This window comes from Apus apus, chromosome 7, assembly GCF_020740795.1.
Source record: "Apus apus isolate bApuApu2 chromosome 7, bApuApu2.pri.cur, whole genome shotgun sequence".
Lineage (NCBI taxonomy): Eukaryota > Metazoa > Chordata > Aves > Apodiformes > Apodidae > Apus > Apus apus.
Genome location: NC_067288.1, coordinates 2,818,398 through 2,841,762, shown reverse-complemented (window position 1 = coordinate 2,841,762; position 23,365 = coordinate 2,818,398). Strand labels below are relative to the sequence as shown.

At 42.3% G+C, this 23,365-nt stretch overlaps 1 protein-coding gene across 1 annotated transcript in view; it reads right to left on the bottom strand.

Annotated features, from left to right (window-relative positions):
* RGL1 (ral guanine nucleotide dissociation stimulator like 1) overlaps window positions 1-11,862 on the bottom strand; it is a 73,198-nt gene extending 61,336 nt beyond the window's left edge. The window contains exons 1-2 of the mRNA XM_051624956.1: window positions 11,758-11,862; window positions 10,700-10,810 (exon numbers count right to left, since the gene is read on the bottom strand). Coding sequence (XP_051480916.1) covers window positions 10,700-10,810; window positions 11,758-11,784 — 138 coding nt within the window. The 5' untranslated portion in view covers window positions 11,785-11,862. The remainder of the gene's footprint in view (window positions 1-10,699; window positions 10,811-11,757) is intronic.
* Between the last annotated feature and the right edge of the window lie 11,503 nt (window positions 11,863-23,365).

Sequence of the window (23,365 nt, the reverse complement as noted above, 5' to 3'; positions counted from 1 at the left end):
TCTGCAGCACGTAGTAACTTCTGCACTGATGCAGAGATGGTTGCAAAACTTTGGACACAAAATAGAATGGGGACACAACTTGGTGGCAAAAAAAGGAACAAGTGAAAACATCCATCAGACTGTAACCCAGTAACCTGATAAAGCAAAAGGTTAATGACTGCTACCAGGCAAAAGGGCAGAAAGCTTCACACCTAAGGTGGAGGCTGCCAAAGTTTCACTTGGATTGCCCAAGCTGTCAAAGGGCAGCCCCACTCTGATGGGCAACAGATGGCTTATGCAACTCTATGTAGAGAAATGTAAGAGGCCAGCAAAAAAGTCTGTTGAAAGTACTACCCTCAGAGGTCACACTGTGGCACACAGATCAGAGAAAAGATCTGGAGGGTTAGAGGAGGCAGAACATTAAATCTTTCAGCACAACGCTTGGAAGCGGCAACAAAAAGAAAACAATTCTGTAAAGTATAAATAAAGGGTACTGCAGCAAGTCAAAGGACATTATTCTTCCACTGCATAAAAGGCCTGATGAGACCACATGTAGGGTACCATACTCTGTTCTAGCTGCCTTATTTTTCAAGCTGCCATTATGAAGTGGAATGGTGTAAAGCAAAGGGCAACCCACACCACTCCTACATCTGCAGAGTTAAAACCAGCAAGCACACGGACTTTTGTTTCAAACACACAAAAAAGAGTTGGATCTGAGCCAGATCAGAACCCAGAGTTCTGACCAGGAGGAGGCTGCAGGGCTGCTGGAAAACAGGCCCACAACAAACCCCCACGATATGTTGCAATATGGCCCTGACATCTTCTGGACATGAAAGTTCTCATGATTCTTTTTATGAGTGCCTGCCTTCAATTTTACTCTGCCTCGTTAAATATGTGCTGCAAACAAATTGAAACCAGAACTTTATAAACAGCAACACATAATAATTGCCATTTTAAGCTAAAGTAGAGGTTTTTTCCCCTTGACAATGGCCAGATGCTATAGAGGAAGTTGAAGAAATGACACCTGTAAGATCCAGAATAACCAGTCTAAAGGGAAAGACACTTCTCAACTGCAGGTGGTGTTTGTTTTATACCTAATCACAAAAAGTTACATGTCCTGTGTTTTAAATCTCATATAGTATTCATGTATTTGTTCTCATTAGTTATATAAATATCTATTCCTTTCTGAATCCTTCTAGACTCAGTTGGACTCAATTACTTCTCCCAGCCTCAAGTCCTTGAGGTCAATTACACACAATGGGAAGTTACACATATCTCTCCCCTCCTTGCTCAAACCAGGACACAAGCCCACAAAACACTCCCTGGAGATAAAGCATCCCTTCTCCACTTTCTGTTTTAAATGCCTTTGCCATATCCTCCTACCCATGCCAGTACTGAGCCCCAGTCCTGTTAAGATCTAACTTGCTTAGTGTTAAACCTGCACGTGAAGCCTAGTTGCACCCAGACGCAAATTTAAGTTCTCATCTTTTCAGCATCTCCAAATGCCAACAATCCTTTCCTATCTGTGGATCCCTTTTCTAGTCCCCTTGTTTGTGAGATGCGGGAACAAGAACCAGGAATGAGTGTAGTGCTACTGTAATCTCCTTGGTAATGTTTTCTAAGCTTCATTTCACTCCCTCCTTCCCTGTTACAGCTGAGTATTTGTGCTTGCTTTTACAACTGCTGTCGCACCATGGGTGAATGTTTCCTCAGGACTCTAGACTCTCAGGTCTTCTCCCCAGGTGGTTTTAATTAATTAATTTCTGGTCCTAAACTGCTTCAGTGTGCTGCTGTGTATTGTAAGCAACTGCTCCTTGCAGCATATATGTCACACGTGGAGAAGAATATCCATGTGATAACATTATGAAGCCACTAAATAAATATTGCCATGCAACTTTGACAGCTAATCCATCTCCCCCAGAACTTTTTCTAACACTTCCACCCCTTCAGCAACCTGAAAAGATAGCCTTTTAAAGTCACATTGTCCCAGAAACACTTTCTTCTCCTCTCTCCCACGCCTCCCCAAATAAAGGGATGCTCTACCATCTCCCCAGCAGCAGCACTGCTGCAGAGTTGTAAGCCCCACCCTAATCAGAGTTTTGTGCTATGTGACATGACAACATACTTCACGTAGTCTATCTGGTGAAAAATTCTGGCCAAGCTTTGGAAGTTATTTGGATGAAAGATGCCGTAAGAATGTCAGATGGTTATCATTCACTTGGGTATGTTTTTACTTCCCTTCAGTCCCTAAATTATTGGTGGAGTGGTGCTGAACTGAACTACAGAGCAGCTGTATGCAGGCGCTGGCAGGAGTTCATCTTGCTCCAACATAGAGTGATTTCCATAAACAGTGAATGGATTTCTAGGTCCAAAAACACAGAATTCCTCACTATAGCTTTAAAACTTGAGAAACAACAACAACAAAAAAAACCCACAACAACAAGCCACTCTCATATTTCTCAATAACATTCTTATTACAGAAAGTGTAAAAGCACAACACAGATTTTACAGTTCAGCCCTAAACGTTAACCTCCATGCTGCAGTACCACCCAGGAAGAACTGCAAGTCACTTCTCAAGAGCCTGTATGGCCACTGAACATGAAAAAAAAAAGCATTTTGGGGGTGATTTAAGAGCAACAGAAGTTCTGGGAGATTGCAGGGGCAAATCATGACAGCTCCCTGAGGACAACTGCTGGTCAGCTGCTCTGCCCTTCAGGAACAAGGCTGAGAAGTATTTATATTAACCATGAGGAGAAACAGAAAAATATGCAAATAAAACATATAAAAGGATCATCCCAGTGTTCAAATGGTCTATCAACCTGGTCTGCATCCACGGGACAAAAAGCAGCTTTGCTGCTGAGTGACCTGCTAAGATGATAATATTGCAAATGCAACTGGGACACACTGTTTCTCTGCTGCTTAAAAAAACAACAAAACAAAAGGAAGGTCTTACGCATCAAGATAACGTTTTACAGACTCTGCTACTATCTTACCTGGCTGATAAACAACAATAAGACATACACATTTTGCCTCTGGTTTATGAGATGGATACAGGAGGAACAGGATTCACACTGAGTTTGCTTTTGTTCACCCCTTCCACATAGGACAACCCCACCATTGTCAAGGGGCTTGGCCATGATTTGATGACTTTGTGCCCCTTTTCTCTCACAGCTGCACCCCCTCACAGTGCTGGCTATAGGAAGCTACAGATTTAGAAAACAGATCCCAGTAGTAAAAAGATGCAAGTTCAAAGCATGCATTTACACACTGTCACTGAACATATTTTTAATTAGCTTTACCAAGGCTAAATTTAAATCCAAGTGTGACTAACATGCTCACAATGCTTCAGCCTGTTGCTTAAATGAAAACATCAAAACCAAAACTGTAGAAGTAATGGTTTCTCCAGGGCTATTCTCTTTACAGCATCTCTATCCAGTTCCTATGCTGTTTCTCCCAGGCTTTCCAATGACACATAGCCACATTCCTTGCCAACTCTTCTTTAACCTAACAAGTGACCTAGATATTCCAGCATTCAGAAAGAAAATGCCAGTTTCTCTGTAGAACAAGCTGATTTTTTAATTATTATTCCTTTCACTTATTCTTGAAAAAGAACATAACATTCAGTAGTTACCAGTAAGACAGTTAAGATGCTACAATTCAGAGAGGACTCTACCATCCAAGAAGCAAAGTTCAAAAAGACAGGCATCCTGGCTACTGGAGGAATTCCCAGCGGAGATTAATTATAGTACAGGATGTCATTATATTCCTCCATGTCATAGGTAAACTGAAAGTATGCCAAGAGCAAGTTTTCATACTCGAGCAGGCTGGCTGTGAGATTTCTGAAGTGCAGTCACATGCAACCAGTGCAAAACCAGAGCAGTGCAGACCCCAGGAACACTGCTCCAGAGGCCTCCTCACCTCCTGCTATTCCACCTCCTTGAATGATCATTAGAAAGGGATGTCTCTGCACAGCCCTGTAGGAAGGGAGGCTGCTTGTGTCTCTTTCCCAGGAGTACCCCAGGGCCTGGACTCAGTGTTACGAATACCACAAGATTAAAGCACTGCCACCCTGTCACCCTTTGACAGCTTGGAATGGGAGGTTTTAAACACGACCGAGAGCATGACACTGTGCTACAAAGCCGGTTACCCTTCTAATTACACATTTTGTATTTGGAACTGGGAAAGTAAAAGACAGTAATCTGTCAGGCTTCCATTTAAAAACTCGTAATAAGCTCAGGTTTCATTTCTGAGTCTGTTCCACACACAGCCTCTATTACCCTGGTGATGATCACATGGAAGAGTGCTACTTGGGATACCCCTGGAGCAGAGATCTGTGCCTGAACCAGGAAGGAAGGAGAAAAATATTCCATGAGAAGTCATTAATAAGGACTTCAGTGCTGTGGTACTATTATGCCCACAACTGAAGAGCCAAGGTCAACCCACCACATACTCAAAACCAAAGGCAGGCTGAATGAGATGACAAGGCTTATATATATATATATATATATATATATATATGTAAAAAAATATATATATAAAATATATAAATATATATATATAACTATTTATCTGTCAATAGGTAAACAATTTGGTTCTCTCTGAAACCTCCAACAGATCTTCTTTGTGGGCCTCCAGGAGTTGACATGCATCTTTCATCACGCAAAACCAATGTGAGCACACCCCATCTTTCTTCCTTCTCCATCTCCGAGACAGTTCCTTGGAGAAGACAGTATTCAGAGCCCACAATAGCACAAATACAGTTTCTGTAGGGAGCCTGTCAGCTCCTTGGGAACTGCTTTTCTGCTCCTGCCAAACATACAGTCAGAACTACGCCCTGGCCTTGGTCAGGGTGGTTGGGAGAGGCTGCAGGAACCTGATTCCAAAGAGTGTGATTTAGCCAAAAGGGACCAACATATGTTATAAATCAAGAGATGAAACAACAAGGGCAATGATCAGCCAGGTCCTTGCCTGCTGATTGCACAGGAAACTACACTTGACCAGAACATCTGGGACTCAAGAGTAAAATAAAAATGAAATCACAGAGCTGGCTAAGAAGGGCATATAGGAGGGCAGGAGCAACCTCAGAGAAAATTTTAGGTTTTGCATGTTTCAAAAATGTTGACTGTTCTAGGCACCATTTAAATCTCAACCTGTATTTAGGAAATCAGTGTTGGAAATAAAAAAAATTCAAACTGAAACTTATTTTCCGACGTATTGTTTGAGTCAAGGAGAAGGTTGTGTCCTAGGTCCTAACTGGGAGACAGATTAGTTAGAAGTTTCTGTAATGTTTTTATGACTGAACTCTGCAACACAGGCTTCCTGCCAAAGTTGTGGTTGTATGCAGTGTGCAGTGCAAGACCATCACTCAAAATTCATTTTTAAAACATCACAAAATTTTCAGAAATGGTGGTTTCCAAATAATGTCAGTGTTAAGAAAACACATAGATAGTTAATATTAGAGGTTGTCCTCTTTATCTTTTCCCCTTTTGGAAATTTGAAAGTATTTAAAGCTCTCTTCTACAGCATTTCAGCTACAGTTTTGGAAGAACACATTCTGCTGTACACCCATTGTTATAGACACCTTAAAACAGTAATGTTTCTCATCAATCTCTGCCTGAACAAACCCCAGAGCCAGGAGTTCACCTGCAGCCAAAAAAAGAAAGAAGAAAAAAACACTTATCTAAAATCTGCTCTAGACATACACCCAGTGGCTAACTAAACCAGGCAGCACTGGCCACAAGGGAGCATAGTATTTCTCTGTTATCTGGATATTAAAGATTCAAAGGAAGTGCAGCCAGTGTCATCCCTCAGCAGAGCAAGAAACTTGATGCTTGAGGACTGGCTTTGAAAGCTTATCAATTGTTTCAGGTGTGGAGATACTGTCTATAGGCTTGGGGGAACTCCCATCCCTGGATGCATTTCCTGTGACCTACCCCAATATAAAACTCCAGAGGGGGAGTGCCATCTCTTCCTCACTTACTCCCAGATAAAGGACTCAGATAGGAAAAAACATTTGCAAGCATAAGGCAGCCCCTCCTGGCTCAAAGGCTCTTTGCTCTCTGCCTCCCTCAGGTTCCTGGAGAGCTGGACACAGGCCACCCACCCCTCCCTAACCCCTGGAAGGGTGAGATAAAATGCTCTAGCTGGGAGGTCTACAACACTCACTTCACAGCATTTAGAAACCTCTTGTTTGCTTTTCACTTTGTAATCTTCTTGTCCATCTGCCCATGCTGCACCCAAGCCTTTCACCACTCATCTTCTGCAGCACTGCACCCGCTCTACTCTTCTTACACCACTGCTCCCCCACCTCCAATCCCACACCAACATTTTCTAACACCTCATTGCTACTTTTCTGCGTCCACCTCTCCATGTTCCACTTCCCAGTGCATATTCAGACATCTGCACAAACAAGGCACTCTCTCCATCACACCTCCTTCCCTGCTGTTCTCCTCGCTCCCACCTGGCCTTCTCTCACTGCCTCTAGAAGAACAACTTCAAATCTAAGACTTGACAGCCACCTTCTCTTCCCATGCCGGTCTCCTCAGCAGCTGGAGAGACCAGCACCACTGCCTGCCCTGAACTAACCAAGGCTTTACAGGCCACATATTTTCTTCACCAGCCTGGAAAAGACTACAGGGAAGTTCTACCACAAAGTAGCTGCTCCCAAGTGTTCCCCCTGCAGTCTGTCTTCTCTAGACTCTTGTCTTCGTCTCTTACAAACAACCAGCTCTGCACACACAACTTCTCTCTGTGATTGTACATCTCTCTTTTTTTCCTCCCTCTACAAGGGGGTTCATGTTTCCTATCTCTGCCAGCAATAATCTAAAAGCATCACATTTGCCTTCTCTGTTTTGCACCATACTGGTGGCTCAAGTATCCTGTGATTGACTAATACACCCGAAACTGGAAGGAACAAGGACAAAAATATTATCCTATAGCAGAAATCATTTTAATCCATTCACAAAAAATGCCTTTGCTTCATTTTACCCCGCTTCTGTTACAGCAATCCTGTCAGCCTGTAGGATATTTCCATCCTCCAGGTGTTTTCTTCCTCTGCCAGACCACCAGATTTTATCAGCCATGCTTCTGCTTTCATGTCACTCACCCTAACAAAGCACAACAGCAGTTCAGTCTCAGGACTGCCCCATCTAGACCTCCCAGTAGGCATCTGTCTCCAGATCAATAATCCCTCTTTCAGCTTGAGCTGCAGCAGCAGCTCTTCAACAGGTTCTTCACCTACATGATAATAACTCAGTGTCTCCAGAGACTCATTTTTGCAAGTGATTTCAAGAGTGGACTTTCAAACAGATTAAAGCCCCAGCCTTCTCAAATCCAGAAAATCAGTTATCTTCACGAGACAAATCTCTCCTGTGTACCTAGATCATATCTCCCTGACCCCAAATGCAGCCACCACTGCTGTTCTCCAGTCATTTCTGTCCTGACATGGCATTTCTGACCTGACAGATTAATTAGAACTCCCTGCTACTTGACTATCACTTCATACACCAGTTACTTTGTAGTTCTTGTCTGGACATTTCCATTTGTCCAACGTGAGCACACATTAAGGCAAAGACAAAACACAAAGACATGTGAAAGTCCCAGTACTACCACCAACCTCCAGGTTCACCTTTGTCATTTTTCTAGAAAATAGGCAAGAATTTGAGTTTTGGGTTATATGTAGATTAACTTTAATTCCTATCTCATTCTGTGAAGCAGACTTACTTTTTCTTGTTCTTCTATGGCTGACAAACCTTTAGACGTTTGTTTTTGTTTGCTTGGTAAAGCTTAACTTTTGGCAACTCTTATTTTAACTCTTAGATCCAGCTTTCTCTGCTGACAAGAGCTTTTCTCTGTTTGTCAAAACTTAATTCTTAAGAAGATCTTTTTTAGATCATTATTCCTGCACCCCTTTTCAGAAGGTTTTTTACACTTGCTCAAACTACAAGTCAGGGTAGTAGACCTGGACTTACAGACTTCTAAGGACACAAGTCACAGCATGTGTGTCTTTTCCTTTTATTAATTGTAGAAGTTTAAAACAGAAGAGACATCTCTGTATGTAAACAGGCAAATGTTTACAGTACTTAAGCTGCAATTTTATGATTGGCTTTTACACTGGCCATTCTCTCATAATAGGGCCAACCATTCAAGAGCCCTGGCTGGGTTCTGAGGATGAAGAATTTTAAGAAAGCTTATTAGATGTCTTGAAACATAAAAGATCTAGGTTTGTTCTCTCACTGGTACCTGTGCAAGAAGGGGTTTAAGCAAGATGTCACACTTCTCAGTAATTAAAGGAATTGGTAATATGTCTCAACACACTCAGAATAAAAAAGACCTTTTATATTTCTTTCAACACAGGTTGTATGAAATTTTCAGCTAAAGCTGCATTTTCTCAGACACCTCAAACAATTTACCACCTAAAGATTTTCAGCTGAAAAGCCTCCAAATCACACTACAAATGCTGCACCACTAAGAACTTACCACCCTGGGACCACCAGATCAACCCCCTGCTCTGATACCACACAATGTTTAATAGCCACACACAACACCTGGGTTCCTCAAGTCACAAGGAACCAACAAACCAGAAGGAGCTCAGTGCCTCAGAGAAGGTCAAACTGCTCAGTAGACCTTTTTCAGGACACAAACCCACGTTGAAAATAGTCACTTTCTAAAAAGCAAACCCAGGCATGTGTATAAGCAGTAACAGAGTTACCACATTTGTTACAATGAAGGCTCAACACTGGCTCACCTACTAATAGGTTTTTCCCACCCTCTTCAGTTGACCTTGTCTTCAACCTAAGCCTGACTTGGAGCACCATTAAAAAAATGAAGACCTACACTGATAAATACAACAGCTTCTTAATTAAGTCCGATGAATTTCAAATTATAGAAAAATTGACATCATAAAACCCTAAAAGCTCCAGATTAAAAAAAAAGTCACCTGGTGACAATTATAAAAGAGACAATTAAGCTTTTCAAGGCAAAACTGCTGGGGGCAGGGATGGCTTTTCATAAATAATGCTCTGGGTTAGAGGCTATTTATTGACTTTAGGACCACAGTAAAGCCATTAATAAAACAAGATCACAAAAAGCTTAAAATATTTTATGTTCTGAAGAGCTTAAAGGAAACAAACAGCCCATACATTGAAAAATCTTTTTAAATAATGTACATGAGATTTTTTTGCTCATGAAAGATGACAGCCTGGAAGCTGAAGTCACCAATTTATGCCCTGAACAGGTGCAGACTTCTGACACACTTGTTCCCCACAAATGGGGCTTGATTCTGACCTGAAAAAACTAACCCTGACCACAGAAAGCTACAAGTCACCTTCGTGACCTTGCAGTCCCTTGTCCTCCTATTAAGATGGGCACCATCAGCTGTGGTGATGATCTCAGGAACAAATATGACCCTTCCTTCGAGAATATGACCAAGGCCTGGCAAAGTCCTTCTACATACAAGGAACAATACAGCTGAAAATAAAATGAGATAAAAATTCTAATTTTCTAAAGTGCATTTCTGGGACATAGACACATGCAAAATTATCTCCACCTCTTACACAACACCACCAGCTGGGAAAGCTACAGGAGCTCAAAAAATTCTAATATTTTTCCTGGTAAAAAGAGGAGGCAGAGATAGGAAATCTGATACTCCAAGGAAGCAGATTTGAAATGATCTGTTCTGATTAGAACTCAATGTGCTTCCTGGAAACACAGAAAGGAGAGACTTTAAGTACTATCTTCATGCAGGACAAATATGCTCAGCTCTCTTGACTGTGGTTTCAGCACTGCTGCATTGCTTTATGTCGTGGAACTGTACTAGAAAATTACTTCATATATATTTTTAAAAGTCTTTAAAATACCAACCTGGATGATACATCAAACCAAGTTCTTATATTATTGCCTTTGATCCCAAAGAAAATACATAACCATAACAAAATTAAAGTTATAGCCACCTCCAGAAGATCTGGCTCAAAATGCCACAGCTGCACTGATTCCACTGAAGTGAGGACATTTTATATCAGCTGGGAACTTGGCCTAACAAAGGTGAAGGCACTCAGCAGCATGCCAAACTGAGTGTGTGTGCATTTAAGCTCATTTTACTTACCATTAAAGCCTTCAAGCTTTGAAAGGCACCTCTCGAAAAACACTACAGAGCTGTAACTCTTGCAGAAACACAGACAATTTCTCATCTGGCTGACAAAGCAATATGAAAATAAGACCCACACCTATATTCACTGAAGTTTTGAGGAAGTTTCTGCAAACTTTGGAGAGACCTTTATTAGTCAAAACACCACTATTGGTTTTGGGAGACCTGAGACAGGTTCCTAACAGTAGAAATGAGCGATAGCCCAGTATGAATTAACTGTTAAATGTTCAACTTCCCAAGCCATAAGCCAAGATCCTTATTTCTCCACAAAGTATCATCTGACCCATGGCCACAGCTGGTCAAATCTTTTTTCCATGTCAAGAAAAAGGGAAGACTCAATGCAAGGACAGAGTTATTTTGGATGATGTAGACAACTTCAGTTTGTGGGGGGCTTGTTTTGGTTTTTCAGGGTTTTTTGTTGTTGTTGTTATTGTGATTTTTTTAAAAAACAAAACAGAGCAATCAGTTCTAAAAGTTAGCATTGTAACAATTTGTGTGGAATTCAGCTCCCTGGAACTACTGGCTCCAAAGTCCAGGAACAGCCTTCCAGAATGTCACTGTACCAGCTTTACTTACCCCTAGCCACCTTGCTCCTTTGTTGGCAGCCTGCTGAATCTGCACTCTTTTCAGGGTGACACTGTAAACAGCTCCCTCTTCTACCTCTTCACCCCCATCCTGAATTGTGGTCTGCCAGGAAAAAAGGGAAAGAAAAGAAATAAAAGTGAGAGAAAAGAACATTTCCCCTCTTCTGTGAACCACAATCTATACCAGGTGCTCTACTGCTCCACGCAGAGCTGAGGGCAGAAGATGGGCTGCACAAAGTAAATACAACAATCAGAGCAATACAGAATACTTTCAGATTGAGGGAACACTGGAGATATTCTTGGCAAGTGTCCTTTCCTGTGGTATCAAGATACCCTGACTTTCCATTTAACTATTTTTCCTAGACTAGCACATATTTCAAATAGTTGTATAAAGCCTTTTCTAAGGAAATAGTTTGGTTTTGATTAGCAGTCTTCTCTTCCCTCTCCCTCCCCCCTTTTCTAAAGCAATTAATCTCTTTGGCCTTTCATTTATGGAAGGAGCTGCACTTTTTAAAACTGTTGAATTACTTAGGCAAGACAGCCTTTAAACTTTGAAGCTAACAAGCATTTAAAATCCAGCAGCCCTTTATTCCTTTTGACAGGAGGGATCTAAAGCACTTGCGGTTTGCTTTTCCCAAACCTATTATTTCAAGCTGCAAAACAAAACAACGCTTTACAGAGTCGAGGTTTTAAAACTCCCAAATAATAGAAAGCGCAAAGTCTTCCAAACTTGAACCCAACATGTGCTGCAGGGACTCGTTTCCCAGATGATGAGCCGTACAAAAGAGCTGCACGGCGAAGAGAAAACACGCATCCGCGTTTCTCCGGAGGGTAAAGGACCTTCCCTCTCCGCGGGGTTCTCCTCACCCTCCCGTGCCAGGCACACACGCAGAGTTTCCCGTGGAGACACGCACCCCTGGGTGCGGGAAGGGAAGCGGGAAGGGAAGCGGGAAGGGAAGCGGGAAGGGAAGCGGGAAGGGAAGCGGGCGGCTCTCCCGGCCACCGGCACCCCGCGGGGCAGGGGAAGGGGGGGACGGGACAGCCGGTTACCATTTTAGCTTTCCACAGCAATTTCATCCTCGATGCCTTTGCCGGGCGCCTGGCCGGGACACGCCGCTGCCTCGCTGCCCTGTCAGCGGCCGCCGCCGCCGCGGGCCGGGCCGGGCCGAGCCGAGCCGTGCGGCCCCTCGGCTCCGCGCCCCGGGAGGGCAGGGCCCCGGGAGGCGGGATGGAGGCGGGATGCAGGACAAGCCCCGCCCGGCCCTGCCCCGGCCCGGCCCCGCCGAGGGGCTTCCTGTTTACCCGGGGCAGCCCCAGAACCAAGTTAGGGTGGGCTCGGTCGGGGTGGCAGCGGGCCCGGCAGCCGGGATGCAGCTTCCCGGGATGCAGCTTCCCGGGACTCCGCCGCCCGGGACGGGGCGTTTGTCCTGGGGGAGGGACGGGGTGCGGAGCCTTCTGCTTGCGGGACGGTCCCGGCCGCTTCGGGGCTCGGGCTGTTCGAGGGTAAAAGCTCGTGCACCGAAGGCAGGAGCTTTCAGCTTAATTTCAAAAAAACTTCTTTCTACGCGTTGGAGGGAAGGGAGGGCTGCGGTAACGCCCCGCGCCGCTGTTGTATTCTCTAGGGTGTAAACTCTGCCGAGGCGTGAGGAGCCGGCCCAGCACCCGCACGTCAGTTGGGGTGGCTCAGGCAGGGGCAGAGTGAGCCCCTTCCTCCTCCTCCTCCTCCTGCCCCCGGGCAGTGCCAGGGCTGGGGCAGCCCCGTCCCGGGACCACCGGCAGCAACCCTCCCTGACAGGAGGCGAAGGAGCGGTACAGGGGTTGTGCAGATGCGCAGCAGCTGCCAAGAAACGGGTGATGAACAGTGAAGACGGGAGGAACAGGGACGTGAGCTGCGTGTTCAGAGATGTGGAGGGGAAAAGGGCTGAAGGTTTGGGGTGACTGGGAACTGCAGCCACGGGAAAAGCATTCCTAGCCATTCGAGCTGTACAGCTGGCACTACGAAACAAAACTATTGTCACCTGTCTCGCCTAGAGAGAATGACTCTTCCTGTTCAAGATTAGAAGTTTCTCATACTGTTTCTGCATTAGAGTCTGTCTTATTTGCCAATTACCTCTTTATACAGGCTAAAACTGCAATATCTGTGTTTCTCTTCTGTGGGAGTCCCTTGCTTACAGACAAGCCTGTGTGAACCACGATCATCTTCTCCACGTGAGCCCAATCTGCAGACATCAGCACACTGACACAAAGACCTCCCACCACCCTGAAAACACTGACTTCAGTTGCCTGGTTGGTTGGACTTACAAATGAAAGCAGAGAAGAGTTGAGTGCACAGGTTAGTGTTCAAGTCAGTGAAACGGGTAAGAATTGAACCAGAGAGTTCAGATCTCCTGAACCTCAGCTCTAACAGCCAGGAAATAAACACATGTATACACAAGTGTTACTATCAACTATCTCAGGAGCAGTGCTGGTTCAGGGAGACTACCACCATTTGCAGCTGTTAACATGAGGAAGCACACAAGAGCAAGGAACGTTATTTTAAGCTACGAAACCAAGACTGAGCTGTGTGGTCACAGGTGAGCTGACCTAATTATTTGCCAGGCTTTGCATTTAGTTAATTTGTGTATTCTGAAGTGATCCCAAATACATTGAAGCAAAGCAGAGTTAAGAATCTGATACATACATCGTAGTGCACAAATCAAAGTCTAGTTTCTCCAAAGTCCATTGGCTTTTCCTGTAAAGCTGCACAGAGCGTGTTGAATGCTTTAGATTTTGCAGACTGGTTTTCCACATCTTAAGGTGCAAAAAAAAGGAGTCTGCATTGAATTCACATAGCTAGCCCAGCAGGTGTGCAAGCAGTTTCAGAACAAATTGCTGTTGAGCAGGACAAACACGTGTTAGTGTATGCTATCCATCTACAAGGAATATTACATCAAAGGTAAATTATTGTTCTGTGTTTAAATACAAGCTTTATGGTGGTGTGATATTCTGCTGCCTCAATAGGTGCACTAGTGCCACTACCATTACTTTGGATGGCAGTCACCAATAACTGGGAATTATTTCTAGCTATTTGTCTAATAGTAAGAAGGTGACAATGAGTTAATACAGTGAGAAGGAGCACACATATTTTACTCAATTTAGCTTCTGTTGAATGGCACATTTTAGACTGGTTCCTTGGGGAACACCTTCTTATGGAGAGACAAGACTTTTCATTCAAGGTAGGGCACAAGTCCCCTCATGGATGAGGTTTCTGAATCCTCTTGGTCACTGACAAGTGACAGAGAGAGGCTCTGTCAGGAAGGAGTGGCAGATGAACTCATCCAGTTTAGCAAGTACCAAAAAGCTAGCATATTTATTTGTTAATGTGTCATTAGTCATGCTTAGAGTTAGACTATTTTCCAGATTATTTTTTGTGAGGTACAGCACCCAGACTTTGTAACATTAGACACAGATGGAGGTTTCCAATAAAATGCACAAATTACAGTGAAAAGTTATGGGATGGACAGTAATCACACCTAATTCTGTATCTCAGCTCTGCCAACATGCACCTGAGATGGCAAATTGTTATCTGGGTTTTCCAAGCATCATCCACCATTTGCTGTCTGGGTGCTAGATGCACTTGTGAAGGTAGATGCACTTGAGAGGCAGCTATTTCCCAGCTCAAGAGATTTCAGGGTGAGCCTTGAAGATGATACATTTACAATGGGATGTTTGGTTCTGTTGTGTCCTCAGTCAGCTGAGGTATCAGAATCGGCCTGAAGGAAAAATTAATTGTCTATGCTAAGAGCAGTAGCTTTAATTTAGCATGAACACTCACATCAAATGGACTAAATTCTTAAGATTATGAACTGGAACCTAGACCCATTTCCAAAGTGAATAGCAGGTTCAAACCTCTATGGGACCAAGTCTTCTCCTCACAGGAATTACATCAAACACTGCATTGCCAAAATCTCAGCAATGGCAATTTCAACTGATTTTCAGCGAAAAACTGTTTATCCAAATCCTCTGCCAATTCTAGTATTTGCAGTTTTCTAGTTCCTTGGAACTTTGGGTTCTATTGATGAGTGTCTCACTTGGGAAAAGGATATTTGTAGGTTGGTTGATGTCTTCATTAACACAGCTGACAGGGGATGGGGTAGGGTTTTCCAACATAGTGTGCCTTTCTTATGCCACAGCTGCTTCTTTCCAGCTAAGCAAAGAGGTCTTTTGACAGACCTTAACCATATTTATAGCATCAGAGCTCATAGCTGCACCAACATTGTTACATGGAATACAAGAAATTTCTCTTGAACTGGTAGAATCTTTCAAAGAGGATGAAACATACTGTACTGACTACAAGTTTAACAGAAGGACCCATTTTAACTCAACTCTTGTCATGCATGTCTGTGTATGTATACATAACATAGACATATTTATTTGGTCTTTTAGAGAGCAAAGATTATGCTCAGTCTAGGCTCCTAAAGATTTGCCTTATGTCCAAACATTTAAAGCTGGAAGGGAGAAAAGGTATATATAACATTTAACTTCCCTTTAGTTGCATTCTAAGACCATTATGTAGTGCTCAACCACTTATTTCAGAACAAGAGACAGAATGAGAATGCATGGGAAAACATGAAGACAAAGCAAGCTCTAATTAGTCTACAAGATGTTCTGTAAAGATTTCAAGGAGCAAAGGAAGCATGAAAAAGAGTAAGAAGTGTTGGTTTAGTAGAGCTGCTGGTTTGCTCTTTCAACAGACTTGAATCACACAACTGATCTATGCCAGTGAACCACGCTCATGGTCAGCACTGTTAAATATTTGATTCTTTCCAAAGCACGTTCACATGCAATTACTACACTCCTGCCACAACCAAGCCCTGCTCCTGCCTTTTCTACTGAATCAGAATTGTTCCTCTAGTACATGTGAGCATATATTCCCTCCCCCTCGCAACAAGAAAGAAATATAAACCCACTTGTGAATGCAATTGAATGCAACCTTACACCTCTGACAGTGAAATGTTATATAAGAGAATACTTTGGGGTCTGGAATGTTCTTAAACTACAGATCATTGACCACTTACCGCCCAAAAAGAGCTTGCTGACTGTCCACAGAGAAATAAGTTAGTCACAGAGTGATGATTTTTCCTTGTTTTCAGCTGTTGCTACAGCTGGCATGCAGACTCTTTCATGAGAGGACAAAGCAAAAGACCTATAAACCAGCTGGAAATAAAGAACAGCTAGTCTTGCTGCCTCTGCTAGGGGCCTGACAGGAGCAGAAGAGGAAAGACAAGTCAGAGATACCCAAATAAGAAAAATGTTCGGGAGGCAAAGGAAAAGGTCAAAGAAACCAGGTGATGGAGCAGTCATCCCAGACAGCTTCTCTGTGAGAGAAAGACATGATGCAGCTTAAAAGGATAGAAGGTACCGGAGATTTGTATGAAAATTAGTTTCACTGGGAAAGGAGGCTCAGTGGGAGATGAAAAATTAAAACATACAACTGCCTCATGTTTTTTTCCAAAAAAGGGAAAACACTCCTTGCATGACCAAAAAAAAGTTAGGCCATGGTTTCAAGATGTTCCTTTCAACAGCAATGCCAGCTCAAGCAGTTGCCACTTCCTGGTGCTTGATTGTGCCAGAGGCTGGAACTATTTGCATGTTGGGTATGGATATACTAGACACTTCCTATTGCATTAAACATTTTTCCAATGTTATCTTCTTTTTTTCAGAAGCTACCACCTGAAGTGTACTACCTGTATGTGTGCACCTGTTAATGGGAAGAAAGAATTCTGCAAGACAGTCTATCTGTTCATCCTGTGGAAAACAGGAGAAGCTTTCCTGTAGAATAAAGCCTGTTCAAGAGACACCCCTGCAATGGATGATGCATTAGAAGTGCATGCCTATGAAAGGAAATACTGTTTCTGCTAAGACTATCTCATTAATTATTATTCATCTGGTTTCTTTAAAATCACATTTAGTTCTTGCTTTCCATTTATGGCACATGCCCTCAATTTGATAACTAACAGGTGCTGCAGACTACAGTTCTGGAGGTTGAAACTTAAAAAAAACTATTTAAAAGTCATGTGCAGATAAGCCACAAAAGCTCCAGAATGCAGAGACTATAGAAATGCAAACACTAATTGGTTTTATATTGTGTTTTTAGTGACTATGGACTGACCTGTAGCTTGGCTGCAGAGAGCCTTTTACCACCATTACCTTATGAAAATCACCCAGTAGTATTCCTTTTTGGGGTGCACACCTGAGCTCCTGCTTTCCACTCAGTTGCACAGGTGGATTGTCAAGGAGTGCTTTAGGTCTGCTTAACATTCAGGGTGCTACAATCTCACATCTCACCTGGGATGAAAGTCCTTTGCAGCACAAAGCACCTCACAGACACATACCTCATGCAGTCATTTCCATCAGTATAAGGGCAACACTTTGCACACACTGCATGCAGGGTACAGGGTAACAGGTGAGTCAGGTCCTCCAATCTCCTCATTTGAAAATATATTAACTTGGATACTTCTATTATTTAAATGAATGAGATCCACTGCCACTACATGTCAGTAAGGAAGAATAATTGTAGGGATAAAAAAATGGAATTTTAATTTAAAACCACTAACTAATGAAAGCAAAAGAAACGTTACACTCTCTGTGCTTGATCTTCCACTGTCTTTTAAGTTACAACCTTTGCAACTCCTCTGCAAAAAGGGAAAAACAGTGTTCCCCACTCATAATGTGATGATGCAGTATCAGCTCAGTAAGGAGCCAGATACACAAGTTCATCATGAACTGTCTTCACTAACACCAGAGCCAAACAGAAGCCTTCAAGTAATTGGAAATATTAACCAGCTTCATTGAAAAATGCCTGAGGAAATGCAGCAGAGCTCCCATACATAAAACTAAATTAATGATTCATAAGGCTGCATCATTAACAATCCTAAGTCAAAAGATGTTGTAGTTAAGGGCACACATCCAGCCTTCCCTTGGCCTCTCATTTCATGTGTGATTGCAATTAGATAGACATGCACTGTTTCCCAGACTTTGCTGCCCAGTAGGGTATGCCACACTTTTCTATCATGTCAGATCTAGGTGGCATACTGCCTTCAGGAACAGCAAGTCCTTAGGCTTCCATTTGTTGAGACTTCAAATCAATGCTGCTTGCAAAACCACCCTCACATCACTGGTAGACAGCACCACCTGCAACATCATGTGGAGAAAAAACAGTGTATTTTTACTCCGTGTGCCCTGAGCCTTCTGACCCCAGGGCAGTGTAAGCAGTGCCACTGTACCTCAGAGTCTGGACTCACACCTGCCTCCTACCCACTCTGCAGAAACCTCTTGGTGCTTTGGAAATGACCTGTAGGATCAGAGACAGCAGGTCCAAGGAACTTGAGTCTCAGTCTCATGTATCACAAAACACACACGAGCTTTTCTTAGGCCATAAGGGATTTTTGAGGTCTTCCCATCCTTTTCCAGCCCCACCTGTCCTTGCTGTCAAAGCAAGATCCTTCTCTCATTTCATGCTGCATAGCTAGTCAGGTGCTCACAGCAAATCCTAAAATCTACACCCTTCATAAGCTTTGAAGGAAGAAACAAAACCCTAAAGTGCTTTCTGAGTATATGGTTTTCCAAGGATCATAACTCTGTCAAATCAAAGCCCAAACTGAGGCACTTCACAGTTATGGCTACTTCAATGCCAAAATTTAGCACACAGGCCTCAGCCACTCATGCTGCAGGGCTGTTCAAAACAAGGCAGCAAAAAGTCTTTATGGAGGGGGAAAAATATTTTTCCAGTCTCCTCATACTCACACATGGATGAAGCTCAAACTTTCCAAAAAATTCACCTTTGAGCATAGTCCAAGGGTCTCATTTCAACAATTTTAAAACTTTCTGCAAAGAATAAATACCTTAATCATATAAAAAGGCATTTGACTGTGGGTAATTCTCCTGATGTCAGTTCTGTTTCTCCCAATTTGCATTGTCATCAGACCCAAATAAACCCCACTGCCCACACAGAACTAATAAAAATTATTCATCTGTTCTCCAACAAAAAAGTTATGGAAGACTGAAAAGAGGCTAATATATCCAGCAAGTATTATATGCCTGTAAGTACAGTGACAAAAATAAAAGCTCCATAAAATTGCAGACCAAAGAGCCTATACTTTTTTTTTAAGCTTCATACCAAGATCTTCATGTCACAAGATGCATGAAAAACAGAGGAAAGGAAGAGCTCCAGGGGCTTTTGAGGTTGAAGAGGACAATGGCTCCTCACCAGTCCCCCTCAGCCTTGGTGAAATGGAGCTGACCTTGGCACATAGCAGAGCTCTGGGGCAACCTGGTGACTTTAGCCAGATGGAGGTTGGGAACTTGTGGCAGACCCTGCACCACCACAGCCTATATCATGCTCAGCTGATAGTTAGGCATGGAATTATACCTGAACTGCCTATAACTTGCATGACTTTACTACCCCTTCATGATAATTCAAATATATCTCAAAAAAAAACCAAACCCAAAGGTAAATACGTCACATGGTGATGTCACTCAGTCATCCCATTGTAAAGGAGATGGTACAAATATAACAGACCAAGGGTTTAGGCCTGCAGAGGCAGTGACCAAAGCATCCAGATACTGCACAGTGCTTGGAACCAGGCTGGCTTGGGGGATGATGGGCTGTTAACAAAATGAAACTTGCTTGTGCCATTGAGATCGCTCTGTTTGTAAACAATGGGACCATGTTCCTTTATTTATTATTGCTTCATAGAGGAATATGCATATAAAGGAGAAGACAGGGAGATAAAGCTCCCCAATTTCTACCTTTTTCAAGGAAAGGACAGATTTTCCCATCTTTTCCAGACATGCAATTCCATTTAGTATCATCAGTATCATAACCACTGAGTCTGCTACCACAGCTCCTAGACAGCATCATAGAGTAAGTCCAACAAAAATGAGGAAAAAATATCTGTCAGACATTGCAACATAAATGGGTCATTTTGTTTGCATCAGCTGAATTAAGGAAAAGAAAACCCCTTTCCTGATTTGTGAATCAAATGGCTCTCATAAACAAGTGTCTTCTCTGTGTTTCAGATCTTCTTTTTGCACCTAAGCAAGGTTTACTAATTAAATTGCCCTTGGCACAAACACACATTGGGTTGATTTAGCAAAATTCTAATTTTTCCTAATTGCTCTCTCATCTCCATAAACAGGCTGATTCTCCATAAAAGCTTCTTACTTTCAATACATTTGCAAATTTGTTATTCATGTTATTGGCTAGTTGGTGCTCAATCCTCCCCCTTATCCCCCAACTACTTGCCATAGTTCCTGTTCTTTTCTAGTGAACTTCAGTTTCCAAAACAAGAAATGTAACTATTTGTTAAAATGAACTCACAAAACTTCCCATTTACAAACATAACTTTCTTTTTCCCTTCTGCTCTGTTTCGTTTTGCTTTGGTTGCAGATATACTCCACACATGGCTTTTATGGCCCTGTTACAGTGTGCTTGAACAGTATAAATCTCTGTTGACTACAAGGATTTTAATATCCTTAATTTTCACTCTAGAGTATTTTTCATTTTTCCTCTTAAAAAAAACATATTTCCTCCCCTAAAAGTTTGCATCACTCTGGTATCCTTTAATCCAATCACCACCCAGAGGACTCTGGGCTTAATAATTGTATTGGAGTGTCTATTGTTTAGGATACTGGGAGTACTTCCCACTCAACCTGGGGCCTCCCATTCCTCTGAACAGACCTTTGCCAGCTAGCTCTGTATTTATATCTAACTAGTTCAAAGCCCAAGGACTTTGTCCCTCCCACCCATTAAGTTATAATCAGATGGCATGTCTTAAGTTCAACTCATTCACTTCATGTGCACATAGTTTCCAGAAAGAGTCAATGAAAACTTCAATTTAAATGCTGTTCCTACAACAGATCCTAGTAATCATATGTTTTCAATGGCATTATATATGTTAGAGATGACAATTACAATGTCCAAAAGTAACTCCATAGCTTAGGCTTAAAACATGAGGCAAATCAGTATGAATCAATCTTGTGACTTGTGAGCCCCAAAACAATGTTTGGCATTTCTGGACATTGTCCACAAACACAACACTCTTAACCTCTCTGAGGTCATTAAAAAAAACCAGGGATAAAATAATACAAAATCCCTGTATTATTACCATAGTTTATCTTATCCACTTTTTAATTATAAATTACCCATATTAAACTTTAAAACTGTGTCCCCCTTAATTGTGGGACGTATTTCCAAATAGTCAGAAATTCCTAGACCCTGTTTGAAGAAGCCTGCTGAATGCCATTCATATGGGAAAGCTCTTCTGGATGCTGGAGGCTGTGGAACACCGTGGACACATTTCTCAGCCAGACTTAAAACACATTCTTGCAAGCTTCCATGTAAGATGGGCACTCAGATCACAATGCTGGTGATCCAAGCCAACAAAAGACTCCCAGTAACGTAACAGAAAACAGAACACAGCCTTCAATTCAGCTCTGAGCAAGGACAGGAGAAAGACTCTCATTTTCCAGTTGGCTTGTGCTGGTGACCTTACCTTTTTCCCAGTGCCCAAGCAACAATAAGCCAGAATTGTCATCTTTCTTTTTTTTTTTCCTTTACTGGGTTAAAAGGGAAACAATTCAAGTGAAGCAAGAATTCCGCTTATCTATGGGTCTCTTGTTTTCTTTAATGCTACATTCATTCTATCTGATTTCCCCAAATCCTACAAGGATTTTATTACCCTCTTATAGCCCTGCTTCAGAGCCAAGTAGGCACCATTAAATCAGACTCCTACACCACAGCTTTCTTTTGTGCACTGTTTGGATTTGCAGGGAGGAGCAAAGAACAAAAAAGTAATAAATAAGTATGTAACAATGAACTTCAGAAATACAGATACTGGTCCCTCTGCAACCATGTAAAGTTTTTTCATCATACATACCACTCAAACAGTTAAAATGTCAGAGCTTTAATAACTACAAACACAAACATCTCTAAATTAGAAAGGATATCTTTGGAGTACAGTGCAATAAAATCCAGCTTTGGGAAGGCTGGAGTTTAGGTTTTTGGAGTTGTTTTACTGCTTGGTTGTTTTTACCTCCTCCATCTCTAAAATATCCCATAGTCAGATACAAAAGCCTGTACACCAATGACTTGCCTTTAGGAGGTCCTCTGGAGAGGTACCACTTGGTTCAGGGGAGTTGCTCCTTTGTCTTCTAACACATTTACAAAAAAACAGGTCCTTGAAGGAGAATTTCCGAACCTGTTTGAAAACAATGGGAAAGGAGTTTAGAAAGGCAGGTTCCTTTTCATGGCCATTATGTTTCTTTCTCTCTTGTGAAACACAACAATAAGATCATTGCACAGATGTCCATCAGATGCAGTACCAGCCACTCACAGGTAAGTGCAGTGCTAAGACTTCCTCCATCAGGACACCTCTAGATTGAGAAAATGAGTACTAAATATGTCTCTGGAAGTGACCTATCTTCCTAGGGGAGGCAAAAATTACTTTACGAGCATAAGTCAGCTCCAACATTTTCCCTTTTTCCTGTTATCACTCTTGTATTCCACCTGTTGCAAACTGAGTTTTCCAAAGCCCACATTCCAACACTCCAGATCAGTCAAAGTGTAACATTGAACAAATTTTTTCACATTCAGCTAGTTAATATTCACTTTTAAGATCCCTCAGAATTTGATGTCTCTTCTGATTCCCCTTATTTTCATCACTTAGAAGCTTCTTGTCTCTGCTGGTGCTTCTCACAGACCAATGCCTGCCAGAAGATCCCAATGGTGAAGTTCACTGCTAGGCTTTTTCTTTGATATGCTACCAAAATAGGCTTGGTAACCACTTCTAACTGTTAAACCCAGCTTGAGAGGCACCTTTATTCTGATGCCAAAAACGCATCTGCAGTTCACAACAGCGACATAAAGATCCCATGGGACACCAGCAATAGTTCCTTGACTAGCAGAAGTTGAAATGGTTTACAGCCTGTGATTGATGTGTGTCACTAGTGATCTAGAAATACTTGCTCTCACGTGTATTTACCTTCATACTTTGCCCTACATCCTTCCCATTGCCTGCTCTACACATGCTCTGCCTTTTCATTTTCATTACATTCTTTGAGGAAGACTTCTACCCACTTGCAAATGTTCCAGGACAAGATTAGATAAACCCTGGCTGTGACATTTAGGCACTACTACAATGCAAAAATAGATTCTATGATGGATCCATAGAGACTAATATCAAACAGCCAGGCCAGCTGATGCCACTCTGATGTAGATGAATAGACTTCCAACCACTTGGGCAAATTTAGATCAATACTTTTGTCACTGTTTGACTGTGAACTTCTGAGAGCAGCATGCCTCAGCATCCTCAGCTAAAGAAAAACTCCTCTTACTGCTTGTCTGCTGCTGTGGTCTGTGTTTCACTTCCTTAAAGAAGAGCTGTTAGTGACTTCAGTGGATTCACTTGCAAGGGAAAGGTGACAGGATTAGAACCTCAGGCTGTAAACACTTCAGTACCCTCTGGGATTATGTTTGTTTTATTATTATTGGCACATTATACTCAGACTGCAAAGATATTAATTTAAGGGTAGTAGTTTCTATTTCCAGCTCTATTACACCTATTTTTATTTGAACTTATTTAAAGACAACATTATCAACCCAGAAACAAAAGGCAGG